We start from the raw sequence: 13,221 nt of genomic DNA, 5'->3' as shown, positions 1-13,221 counted from the left end.
TAAAAATACTCCTTTATGGTTCAGTGCATGTCCGTAACGCACTTTTCTAAGTAGGAAACCGCACGGCATTCATTAGTTTGCCCTTTAGTTAGCCAGAACCAAGGATCGTCGGCCGTGATGCAGGGGAGCGTGTTAGACTCGCCTTCTGTACGCCCTGGGTTCGAATCCCAGACTGAAATTGACCTGAGGTTCTGTTTTTACTTCTGTTCACCCTGCGCCGTGGTCCGTTTTTGGGACGGTCGCCTAGTAATGCTGACGTTTAATTTTCGGTAATGTGGCACGTACGCATAAAAGTCATGATCAAAGCTTTTCTTCGCATCCTGTCGGTGCTGCTCAGAGGGTTCACTCTTCCCGAAATAGGGAAAGCGAGAGGTGCGCGCTCTACGAACACCGACTTGATAAAGAGGCAGTCGCATGCAAGTACAACCACCCAGCTGGTATTCAGATTGCGCGCTGCCGTTGCTCGCCGGCTAAAGTTAACGGTAGCTCTCGGCGACGGCGACCAATGGAAAGGGCAGAATTTGCCTTTCCACGCGACATTTGTCTTTAGAGGAGAGTTATGCTTTCGCGCGTGGTATTGGTTGTATGCCCGCAGCCGCCCTGTCTTCAGCCTTGCCGCATCTCTTAGCAACCTGGAGGCATAAAACTGCGACAAACCGGCCCAGAGGGACGTATATTGTTTTGTTGTTGTTCTACGCAAGGTTTATGCCTATGAACGTTGTAGGAATTTACTAATAGAAAAAGAAGAAACCGCGAAAGCGTCCCGCGCTTGCCAGCAATAAACGGCTCATCTATAAACGGTGGAAACTTCCATCCGCTGCAGGGCATCATTGTCGTCGGGAAGACGCGCATGTCACCGTTAGCTCTATCGTCAAACGCGGCGTCACCTGCGGTTCCCCGTTGACCTAGTTGCTTCGCTGCTGTTTTTTTTTTTCTTTTTTTCAGTTTTTCGGGCTTGTGACAGTGCCAAAATTTTCGATCAAATGTTCAAGTTTCATTTATGCCCGCACTTTTTCCTCTACTCAGTTGCCGAAAAAATGCACCGTTCTCACCAGCCTTGTCTCGTGTTGCTGTACCGCGAAGTGAAAAAAATGGCCTGACTGGTGCAATTTCCTTCGGCCGTCTTCTTGCTCGTTTCCAAGCTGTTTCCCTTTTATGACCGGCTATTTACTACTGGTTGGCGCTCCCTCTTTTTTCTCTCTCGTTAGCTGCTTGCGCTGGTCGCAGGCAGTTCAACGGGCGTTGTTCCGGCTACCGTGCGCGAGGCTCGTTTCCCCAAAATCCCTCCTCGTCTCCTCCAGCTAGTTGGGGCACCAGCGCTTTCCACTGCACGCGGGGCGAAATAAGTGCGCGCGTCGAAATAAGCGCGCACGGAGCTCTTGACGCCTTCTTCCCTCTCCACGCGTCTCTCTCGTGGCTCACGGGGGCGTAATTACAGACCCCCCGAATCGATATGCAAATTAGAAACACGCGCACGTCGGTTGCGTGTTGGCACTTGCGTTTTATTCGGCCCTATAGCTATATTCTTCTTCCTTTTCCTCTTTGTTTCCCTTCCTTCCTTTATTTCTCGCAATCCCCTTCCATTGTTATCTTTTGCTTTGTTTTCCGGAAAGTGAAGCGAGGCTTGAGGGGGATGGGGTAGGCTAGTCTGGCAATCTACGGATTCCTCGCGCCTTTCCTGCCAGCGCAGAGCTGCGGAGGGCGGACGTTATAACGCGAAAATTGGTGAAGACAGGAAAAGCGAACTCTCTCTCTCTCTCTCTCTCTCTCTCTCTCTCTCTCTGCTCTCTCTCTCTCTCTCTCTCTCTCTCTCTCTCTCTCTCTCTCTCTCTCTCTCTCTCCTCTCTCTCTCTCTCTCTCTCTCTCTCTCTCTCTCTCTCTCTTTTTTGCTGCAGGGAGATTGTGAAGTAGACGGGCGGAAGGGTAGAGTTTGAACGAAAAACGAAAAAGAGGAGACTAAAGAAAAGTGATGTGCAGCGGCCACGTCAATTTGTTGCCGTCCCCGTCGAGTGCGGTCCCTTCGTTTCCTTCCCTTGGGTCTCGTCCGCTCACCCCAGCATTTCTTTTTCCCGCACCTAACTGCCCTTATCAATTTGTGTCTTGTTCCCTATTCTGAGTTTAACAGGAAGCGCGAGACGGGAAATGGAATACGCGCATAGCTCTTGACAGCGATGGAAATTCGCGGCAAAATATTTCCCTTTCGTTTATGTGCTATAACTTTTACCGTCGGCTTTTGTCGAGCAGCGACACTTTCAACTGCGAATCACTAGAAGATAATAAAATTTATATGTGGTAGAGTAAAAATCTACACGCCGCCATTTCGACTGCGGCGCGTCTCGACGGTCTGTGCTTAGAACACGAGTAAATGTGTTTTTGACGCCTTCCTCTTGGACTGTGAGCACGGAAAGATGTAGCGCTGTCTGTATTCGGTTATTTTGCGCCGGTTAGGTGTGACACACTTTGTGGATTCTTTGCTGCAGCACCGTCTTTCCCAACATTTATGACAAGCGCGTCATGCGGACAGAACGCCGACGCAGAGATGAGTGGCTCTATACATCTCGGGCGCTGCCGCGCGCTATCCTGTGGCGTCGTGTTATAGTTTGATTGAACGGCTAAGAAACGGGCGCACAAACCGATTTGGATGATTCTTTTCTGAGTCGCAGTACCCGTGCCTGAGGTGAAGTGTTGTTACTTTCCCTGCGGCATACTAAGTTTCGCACCTGGGCAAGTTTCGAGGTGGAACAACGCCCGGCAAGTTTGTTACCCGGCAGTGGGAGGGAGAATTGACATCTGATGCCGGGATTTCCGATTGCTAAACGGCACAACAACAACAACAACAACAACAACAAAACCGGAAGAGGCAATAGCCCCGCGGACGTAATGTTTTCAAGTAATGTTTCTGCATGTATTACCTGCATGCGGGGCAGGTATATTCTCCGTGTTTAGCGCAAAGAAAAAAATTAAGTGGCAACCAAAATGCGTTATTGAGGAAAGAAGCAGCCGCAGAGCGTTCCTTCTCTCAGCAGGCGAGCCCAGCCGGCCGGCTGCTGCCGCTGTCGTACACTTCGCTCCTCCACGTGGCTCTGTGCCTGCCCAGGCTTTGCCGAGCAACGTAAACGCGGTCTTCCTCTCTTTGTGGCTCATTTCTGAAGCGCGGTGCGTGCTTGATGACGCATTTCAATGACCATCTTTCAGTCACGCTGCCGAAGCCGGCGCGTTTTCTCGTATTAGCAAATATAAAACATTCTCATTAAATGTTATTGCTACTTTTGCGCGCTTGGTGCGCGAAAAAGTCGACAGTGACAGATGAGTCACGTTCGTGTAATGCGGACCAAGTACCCGACTTATTGCAACCGTAACCACGCGGGTTGGACATACTAAATTATGATAATTTTCCAATTGCGGTTTACCCGCCGCGGTGGCTCAGTGGCTAAGGCGTTGCGCTGCTGAGCACGAGGTCGCGGGTTTGATTCCCGGCCGCGGCGGTCGCTTTTCTGATGGAGGCGAAAAGCAAAAATGCCCGTGTGTACGAGATTTCGGCGCACGTTAAAGATCCCGAGGTGGTCAAAATTAATCCGGAGCCCTCCACTACGGCGCGCCTCATCGCCTGCGTTGCGTCGGTGTGTTAAACCCTACAATCAATCAACCAATCAATCAATCAATGGCGGTTTAGGACGCTTTTAACTTGACTTGCCAGCGGCGGTATGCCATGGCGCAAGTGTTTTGTTTTACGGCCGGAACTTGCAGTAACGATATCTGGCTAACACTATAGTTTGCTGTTGCTTTAGCGACCGTGCAACTATCCAGTCACTCTAAACGTACGCGCTCCAAACCGGAGTTCAAATCGCCTTATAAACTAACTACGAGGCATGGAATCCTCGTATTCGGTAGAAGAATTATGATCAACTTTTTACATCAAAACTTCTGCAGCGTGCAATGGTTTGTGTAAACCCCCTTGACATCATTCTCACACGGAAGCAGGAAGGGCTCATTCTTGTGCTACAGACAGACATGGCGGAAATGTGGGCGCATTTCTTGCTTTCTGTAAACTCGTTTACGTCGTGAGACTGAGAAGAAAAAAAGCTTCGAGGGCTCCTAGGCACGTCTTATTAGTTGTCATTGCGAACGCATTAATGTCCAGTTGAACACATCTGGGCACCATGGCGTAACGCCGAACGGAAATTCCGGTATTGCGGGCGCCGCCATGATGCAGAAGCGGGCGCAACGCCGACAGTGAGTGCAGCAGCGCGTCTCGCAGAGCGCCATGGCTCGCTGGGGACTGCTGTGCCGCTGGGTGAGGCCAGCACATTCATGCGTCCCCCTTAGCAACTTTGACACCATTGCTATGGAGCCACATTACGCCTCGATGGCATGCCAATGGAACGCCAGGCTTAAGCAATCCGCGTTTGCGGCCACATGACTCGTCGCAGCTAATGGGGCGTCAGACTTGCGCATAACCGCATTCGCAGACACATCCCGCGCCGCAGCCAGTCGGGGTGGGGGGCTCATACCCGTGTTTGCTGCAAATGGGTATTTATAGGTGCCGTTTCACAGCTACAGACAGCGGCGCCGGCGCCGGCTTTTTTGCTCACTGGGCCATATAAATGTTTTCGGGTTAAAATTCACGAGTAAGTCGCAACGCGAGACGGAGCAAATGCTGCGAGTTACGCAATAGAAAATGCCGCAATGAGGAAACCTTTATTCTGTCACTAATTATTTCCAAAACTCTGGCAGCATTGCGCGACCACATTGGTGAGAGACCAGCACATGCCGGTCCACTCGCCTATCTACTGTGGTGCGCCTCCAAACAGATCTAAGAGAATATTTCAGTTAAACTATAGCGATCGCGTTCTCCATCCCCCGCTTAGCGTTCTTCGCACTCCTGTTTCTAGAAATTGCGAGGTATCTAACGCCCAGTGTTGTAATAAGTGTCTGCGTATACTGTGCGAATGACGCTGAAATTTGTGGCACTCATTGCAGTCGCTCTCTTAAATTGTTTTGGGCCCTCGAGCAGCAGACTGACCGCCCGAAAGCGCGATGTTCCCATCTCGCCCAAGGGCAACGGACGTTGCGGTCAACTCCTGCGACGCAATGAGAAAGTCATTGTACTTTACCGGACAATGTGAGCATACAGAGACCAAAACAGTATACGTATTCAGCCAACGGATTGGCGGCGATAAGGCGGGCATTGCTCTTTTTTTTTTGTACGTCTTATGTGATCTTTGTAGTTATGGCCCGCGGAGACGCCATCTCTGGCTGTCGCCGTCGCACTATACTTTCTCCACTCTGGAAGCACGATGGGCGCACGCTCAGTAGCCGCTGCCACCAACACCAGCTACTGAAAGCGTTCGGGTAAAGGTCGTCAGATGCCCCCGGGCTCGAGCAAGAAAAGACGAGGAGGGGAAAAAAGAAAGGAAAACTCTGCTTCAAGATCGAGGGGCGACTTCAATGCGAACTGACGCGAAGGGGGGCCACCAAAGGTTTACGAGGAGTACGGGTTCGGGAAATGGTTGAAGACAGCGAGATTAAGCAGTGTGTTCAACTTTCGCCGCTGATAGATACCCCCCCCCCCCCCTCTCTCTTTTTCTCTCTGGCTGTCTCTCCCTCCCTCTAGCTGTTGCTTTCTGCGCGCATTTAAAATTGAATTACAGGCGAAAAAGAGTACGACAACGTTTTCTTTGACGAGGAACGGACAACGGGCCGAAGACGAAAATCCCTTTTTGTCGTGATCGTCTACTGACATGGCCGTTTGGATACGCATGGGAAGTTTTTAAACCAGTTTTTATGTTGCAGAGTGAGTGCCTTTCGGTCAGTCGTATACACTAACAGTGTGCGACAGCCTGACGTTGGCTCGTTTGAAAACTGAAAATTAATCTTCGGGCAGAAGAAACACCTTCGGCGCACCAGAATGGTCGAACAGCGTGCGAATTCGGAAAGCTCACGCACGTGGTCTGTTTAGTCAACGCCGCCGTTGGTTAGGCGGCAGTTGTAGAACAACAACAATGACGAAATCGGCTGAGGAGTTTGTCAACCAAGGAATAAACGGGAGATAAGGAATGAGATGACATTGATCAAGAAACCAAATGCCCGGGACGACTAGAGGCTTTGAGGACACGAATAGTTTGGTGGCGTAAACGCCATGTTCAAGTGGAGATACGACACGCCGTTTTGTTACGCCCACCCCGGTACTTTCACGATAAAAGTGTACACAAGTGTAAAAGTTCAAATACCGCCGCCATTTTTTAATCAACGCGCAGCACCCTCGTTGCATCGCTGTCGTTGCGAGCTACGTATGACGCATGAGTGGCATTAATCAGGTGCTTCCAAGTAGCTACTAAAGGGGCATACCTCAATTTACCATATATCTCCCTCTCTCTCAGTGCAGATACACGAAGCAAAGGGGGAACGTTAATCGCAGCAATTGGGGAAAGAACTGGGGGAGGGGCAGACGTATAAAAAACAAAGAAAATGGGGAGGAGTAGAAAAAAACAGGGGATGATGAGGGAGGGACGAGCCGGTGCCCGGTCGTCCCACGGGAGCGGGGCTCGCCAAACTTGCGCTCGCCAAGTATGTACCGGCGCCCGTAGAAAGCGTAAAAGGTGAAGAACTACTACTGCTCGCTAAAGCGTCGAGATCGATAGGCAATTTCGAAAGGAGAGCGGTTTGCGAGCGGGGTGGTGGCGGTGGTGGCGGTGGCTCTACCGCACGTCGTGGCGTGCTTCACGCAAGGCCGGCGAAGGCCGCTCGCCGTTGATTGAAAGCGTCTCTCGCGAGAGCGGTCGAGTTCGTCAGGTGCTTCGGGGACCGTGAGGGCGAAAAAGCCGCGCGCGTGGGGGCCGGCCGAAGCACGCGAACAGCTCGGCGGCTCGCGTGCGCGGGCGCTAAACGATCGCGCGTGCCAGCGTGTGCCGACGGGCCGGCCCAGTGGAAAGTTTGCCGCCTCCGCCGGGTCGTGCTTCCGCCGTAGGAAAGAGAGCGGGCGCCACTCCCGCCACAACGCAGCAGTAGTTCTGGCCCGTTATGTTTCTTTCTTTCGTTTAAATTTTCTATTTTTTTTGTTTTTCCTCGCCCGTTATGGCCGCTTCCGAAATTGGGAAGGAGCTTCTAGGACATTACTCCTTGCCTCAATAAGCTCGGTGTTAAATGGCCGTTTCCAGACAGGCTGTGCTAGGGGCAGAGGCTGGCATGCGCACAAATTGCAGCTGTGCCTCGTGGAGTTGAAACAGTTAGGAGGAGCGGCGAAGGCAGGCATACATGTAAAATTGAGATTAAGAGGGATGGGACAGTTCCGGCGCTCCACCGGAAGCTTGGTTCGACTCGTGACTGCTGAACCGAAGCCCGCGTGCTCGATCCTGGCCGCAGTAGCCGCTTTTCAGATGGAGGCGACAAGGGAAAGCTCCCGTGTGTCGAAATTTCGGCGCACGTTGAAGATCCTCAGGTTATCGAAATTAATCCGGAGTCCTCCTCCACCACGGCGCGTCTCATAGCCCGGGGGTAGGTTCGACGCTTTGAACCCCCACAATTTGAAAACTCGACTGGTGACGCCCAGTGACCGAAAAGAACGAGATATTTGGAAATAACAGCAGCGTACGTCCTGAGAACAAATTCCGAGAGGAGGTCAGGTGCAGGGGCCTAGTTTGGCTTTATCTGACACAGAAGTTGATACGTTGCCTCATTAGACATGAAGATTTTCGGCATTACCTTGATATAATTTTGATGCGACAAAACATGGACGTCAGTGGTAGGGGCAGAAAATACTGACTTGAAATAATGGCCAAAATGATTATCTTTCTCCGCGTTGTCGGGAATGTTTTTCTTGGGGATATTATGTTGGCGATATTGTGCCTTCCCCTTTTCTATTTGATTCAACCAGTTTCTGCATCTCTTTAGGACTTTGTTTAAGGTGATCTCCCAGATACAGCGTCCTTGACCGTTACCCTAACCTCTTTTCCTAAAGCAGAATGAGGGCAGAATATCTCCTCATTCCTATCAGCTTTGTAGCTGCGGAAAGGCGACATTTCTTATTGAGTCAGGATTTTATTTCTCTATCGCTAAGCATGCTTTGTTTTTCTCAGGTGTGTTAGAAATCCTTCTGGGTGTTATATAGCAATCTATGGGATCAAGCACCTTCTCCTTAAAGCATTTCCATAGCTCAGCAGTATTATATGTCACGCTTAATTCGACCAATACTGGAAAGTACTGTTTGAAGGCATGCAGCGGACGCCTTCAAAATATAGTTGCTACCGTCGCACAGTGGTCACTGATACCTGCAGGTGCAGGACATGTGGATAGCACTAGGCTGTCTGAGTTGGAAAAGAAAAGTTCGAGCGTCGAAGTGCACTTGTCGGTACAATAATGTGGACGAGTTGGTTGTCAACGCAGTTAAACATATTTAAAATATTTAAACAGCGCGGTAAGTACGAGACGCAACGAAGAGGGCATGTACACAGGTCCAGCGCGAGTCCTGTGCGTCTTTTTCGTTGAATCCCGACCTAACCGCTCTGTTCTGTTTCATTGAAGCGGAATTTTCCGTACCGCCTTGTCGGTAAATTAATGTGCGGGTATGCGGCCCGTTAGTAGCCACCACGTTATTAAATTCAAGAGAAAATGCGGCATTCGACTCTAGAACAGGGACACATTTCACCGCCAAGAAAAAAAAAAGTTTCTTTGTAATTCCTGAAATTCTGAAATAAAAAAATTAGCAGTGGCTTAGCTCGGCTATGCCAGGATATACGTAGCGTGAGCTAAGGTTCAGCTGGTTATTCTTAGCTTTGCTGGTTGTCTAGGATTAGCTTAATTGATTATCATGCTTACTGCTGCTTCAATGACACGCACACGGTATACGCATTGTGTGACACACGTATATTTATCGAGCGGCTCCGGCGAAGCGTCACCAATCGCCCCAGAGCTAAGCTGATTCCACAGGCGCACGCCGGTGTTTCTGCGACGCACGAGCCATCGGTTCCAAACCCGGCCACAACTCGCATGATCATCAAGGGGACCGGGCCGCCACGTGCGGAACGGAGGTCGGCGAAGACGCTGGGTGCGTGGGGTGTGTGAGAGACGCCGGGCAGCGAGCAACGTTCTGTGCGCCGTGTGACGTCACTTCTCCTCGCGCATGCGCAGCATAGCTCTCCAGGAGCCACGCGAAACTGCTCAACCTCGGCCAGTGTAGCTCAGGCTACAATATCTTCGACGGTCTCAAATCGGTATACGTACAGCCTTCGGGGTTGCGTGGACGTAGAGAAAAACGAGTGGAGTGCACCGTCACAAACTGGGCATCTGGAACACTACCTTAATCGCTGCTAACACGATGCGTTGCTCGGGCCGCACGGCAGGCTATGGCAGCCCGCCACTGCATGCAAAAACCGTGCGGTGGCGAGGAGTAGAGTCCAGGCACACGAAGCAATGCAACCCTCCACCCGGCGCCTCCATAGCGCAGTCCCGCGGGGAAGCGTGACTCCCGAGCCAGATTAAGCAAATGCGAGATGTACTGCGTTTCCTAGGCCAACAAAAGGCAGAAAATTTCAATGCACAAATCACGTTCCCGTCATTAGGTTTTATTGCTGCAGACAATACGCCCGTGTCCAAACATCTCTTCCGCTTCCTTTGAAAGCGCTTAGGTCTCAAACAACCTGTAAAGACGCAAAAAAAAAAAAGAGGACGACGTCATTCATTTTTCACACCACTGGTGGTATCTCTACAGAACTGAAGTAACTTATATGATAAACAGCTCTTACCGGCAGATAGCACATTGTTGGGCTAATATTTTCTCGCCGCTGCAGTTGCAAGTATTTTCCGCGTTTGTTTTCTGCGTCGGCTTCTTGTGTTGTGTTGGCCTTGGTCTAGATCATGACACGTTGCGTAAGTTTACGCCCTTGCTATTTCGCCCCATGCAAAGATCAGGGGTACGTTGGCTATGGGTTCGCTGATTACTGTCACTTCACAGCATCATGAGATGCGCAAACATTTACTATTACCCAAAACCTTAGGCAATGGCTATTTACTTGTCTTGGATTGTTTCAACATATATTCAGTAACATGTGCTGTATGCAGGGCCAATCCCCTTGGTGATGCCGGCAATGTGCGGCGGCTCCTAAGCTCCCTGGAAATGTTAACACACATTTAGTCTTACATAAGCCCGTTCTACATAGTGCCGATTCGTCGGTAAATTCGCGCCATGTAGAACGCGCTATACATACATACATACATACATACATACATACATACACACACACACACACACACACACACACACACACATATATATATATATATATATATATATATATATATATATATATATATATATATATATATATATTGGGTTTGGAAATGAGGGGCTCGTTAGGAAATACAGAAAGAAATGCCGGCAGTCTACAACGCCAAAGAAGGCATAGGGGAGTGGTTAGACTTTTTTTTTATCGTTATTGACATTACATTATTTTTTTTATAATTACGTGAGAAAGAAAAAAAGAAAAACACGCGCCCAGAGTGGGGCGCGTGTTTTTCTTTCTTTCTTTCTCACGTAATTATAAAAAAAATAATGTAATGTCAATAACGATAAAAAAAAAGTCTAACCACTCCCCTATGCCTTCTTTGGCGTTGTAGACTGCCGGCATTTCTTTCTGTATATATATATACATATATATATGTGTGTGTGTGTGAGTGTGTGTGTGTGTGTGTGTGTGTGTGTGTGTGTGTACTTACGTACTCTTATGCGTGTACGTACTCTTATATTTCTTGTTTCCTTGGCACTCCTTGGATTTTGTATCGTGACATGATTTTTGTTCTTGTTCCTTTACGCTGGTTTAATTTTGTGGCACATGTATTTCCCACACCTATTGTTCATGTCTTTGTATGTGACATTATAATCGTGATGCTGTGCTTTGTTTCTGGTTTATGTAATTTTAGGACACGTGTATTTTCCACAACGCTGCTGTAACTGTATACGGGGCACAGGCCTTTGTCAAGCCCTATAAAATGAAACGTAAAGAAAAAAAGAAAAAAAAAAGGCTTTTTGTCTGTGCCCCTCAACATAGCATGGCTATGTGGAAATAAACATTGACTTGACTTGACTTGTGTGTGTGTGTGTGTGTGTGTGTGTGTGTGTGTGTGTGTGTGTGTGTGTGTGTGTGTGTGTGTGTGTATGTACACACTGTTATTTTCGTATCTATACTGGAGTCAATTACAGCTGTGCTACTAATATTTTGCATCAGTTCAACGAATCATTGAACGAACAGCTTTCTCTCTCTGCCACGATTGTTCATTCTAACCACTAATTCAGGTCGAGCGATTAGAAGCAACATATGGTTATTAGTTCCATTTGACAAGGCATGTCTCAAGCTATCGGTGTTTTGGATTTGAGCCGTCTGATCATCCTGGTTCCTCAGTTGTTTGTATGCTCGCAAGCGAGACTTTATACCTAGTTTCTACAATTATTGCCCTGCTCCTCCCAATTTGACGGACAGAATCAGCGGCTACACGCGCTCTCACTTAGTTTTCCTAGACATATCCACGGATGTTGCTTGCTTCGCACTTTTTTACATTGAAATACGAATCAAAAATAGTAATAATGTACTAATGATTAATAACTTCGGGTCCCCCGTAAAGGGGTATCCGCTTTCATGGGGCGCGTAAATAAACGCGATTCATTATATTATTTACATTATCGTCTACTGTTATATCATCATCATCATCATCATTATCATGGAAAAAAACTTTCCACCAGCCCTACTAGGGCGCACACACAAATCCACCCACGAGGTCGGGTAGGTCTTTGATTTGTAGGAGCATACGCGGGGTGGCTTCAGATATTCTGCCCTTGAGGTAGTTGCGGCATACAGGTTGAGTCGGTAATTACAATGATATACTATTGGCCGGTGGCGGTTGCTGGAGCTTCGGCTATTTCTTCGGCCGTATCAATGCCGTGGGTGTGGGCCGTAACTGCGATGATCTTGCTTTGAGCGTTGACTACACTTGCTGCATGTGCGTGAACATGAGGTGAAGCATACGCGCGCGCACTTGTGATATGGTGGTGCTTATGTGTTGAATGACGAGTGTTCTGGCGTTGTGTCGCTCCTTGCTGTATGTGGAACGCATATTGCCGGGGATGGTTGCGACTCGGATGTGTCGTATTAGTTCAAGCGTACGCTATCCCACCTCCTAAAGATAAAAAAAAAAAAAATGTCAGGGTACTACATTTTAAAGTTTCAGGGTTTAACGCCCCTTAGCTACACCTGGGCTATCAGGCGGGCAGTAGTGGAGGGCTCAGAATTAATTTTGACCATCTTTAGCGTGCGCCGAGACCTCTACACACGGGCGTTCTCACTCCTGGCCTCCATCTCAAAGGCAGCCACTGCGGCCGCGATCGAACCCGCGTCCTTAGGCCTTAGACACTGCGCCACCTCCTCGCGAATAGGCGTAAGAAAAAAGTTCAAATTCGGGGTTTTATGCACCGTAGCTACACCTAGGCTATGACACGATAACTTAATTGTTGCTGAGATTGTTGGTTACGCTCTAAGTAGCGCTAAAAAACGACACACGAGAAACCATACAAACGACACCCGACACACGAGTAGCGCCGGTATGTGTCTTCTTTCTCATGTGTCGGTTTTTAGCGCTACTAATTATGTTCTGCGCAACGAGGTGTGCCGTAGTGGAGTAGTAAGGGCTTATTTAGCCACCATGGGACTTTGAACCTGCTCCGAAGTCCTTAAACATAGCTGTGTGTTGCATTTTTAGCGCAGAGAAGAAAAGAACAATGTGCAGTAAACTGCGATTCTTGTCTCTTTTCTCTCCGCGATAACGCGGCGGGTTGAGTTGAGTGCGTCCTCGGCTGCGGCCGTCCTCAGCCCTCGTTGCCCTGCTCTCCTCCCTTCGCAGAGAGCCCCCTGCGCTTCTTCTTCAACGTGACGCCCAGCGAGTCGGCCAAGGAGGAGGTGCTGCAGGCCGAGTTCCACCTGTACAAGCTGCGCCCCAAGCACCGGCCACCGGACAAGCTGGGAGACGCCAAGTCGCACCTGCTCGAGGTACCAAGCTTAAGTTAAAAACCGTAGCACGTCTAACACTGCCCGAATTTTCGTGCCATTGTTTGAAAATTTGGAGGACGCTTAGGCTTCGCCTTTAAGCGTGGAATGCGATGGCATTATCGCACATCGCATCGCATTTTCTGCGTTCGCAGCGCGTTATCGTTCGCTTGTGATGCTAGCGGCGCCCGCG

The 13,221-nt window shown here is 49.3% G+C and overlaps 1 protein-coding gene across 1 annotated transcript in view; it reads left to right on the top strand.

Moving 5' to 3' along the window:
- The window catches only part of LOC144141131 (bone morphogenetic protein 2-like), a gene marked incomplete in the record, with an annotated part of 400,398 nt that overhangs the window by 219,757 nt on the left and 167,420 nt on the right, over nt 1-13,221 (top strand). The window contains 1 exon segment of the mRNA XM_077672664.1: nt 12,886-13,031. Within this exon segment, the coding sequence (XP_077528790.1) occupies nt 12,886-13,031 (146 nt within the window).

The sequence above is a fragment of the Haemaphysalis longicornis genome, unplaced genomic scaffold (genome assembly GCF_048455015.1).
Source record: "Haemaphysalis longicornis isolate Haplotype H1 unplaced genomic scaffold, Haemaphysalis longicornis Haplotype H1 scaffold_1, whole genome shotgun sequence".
Classification (NCBI taxonomy): domain Eukaryota; kingdom Metazoa; phylum Arthropoda; class Arachnida; order Ixodida; family Ixodidae; genus Haemaphysalis; species Haemaphysalis longicornis.
This window is presented reverse-complemented; position numbering and strand designations above follow the sequence as displayed.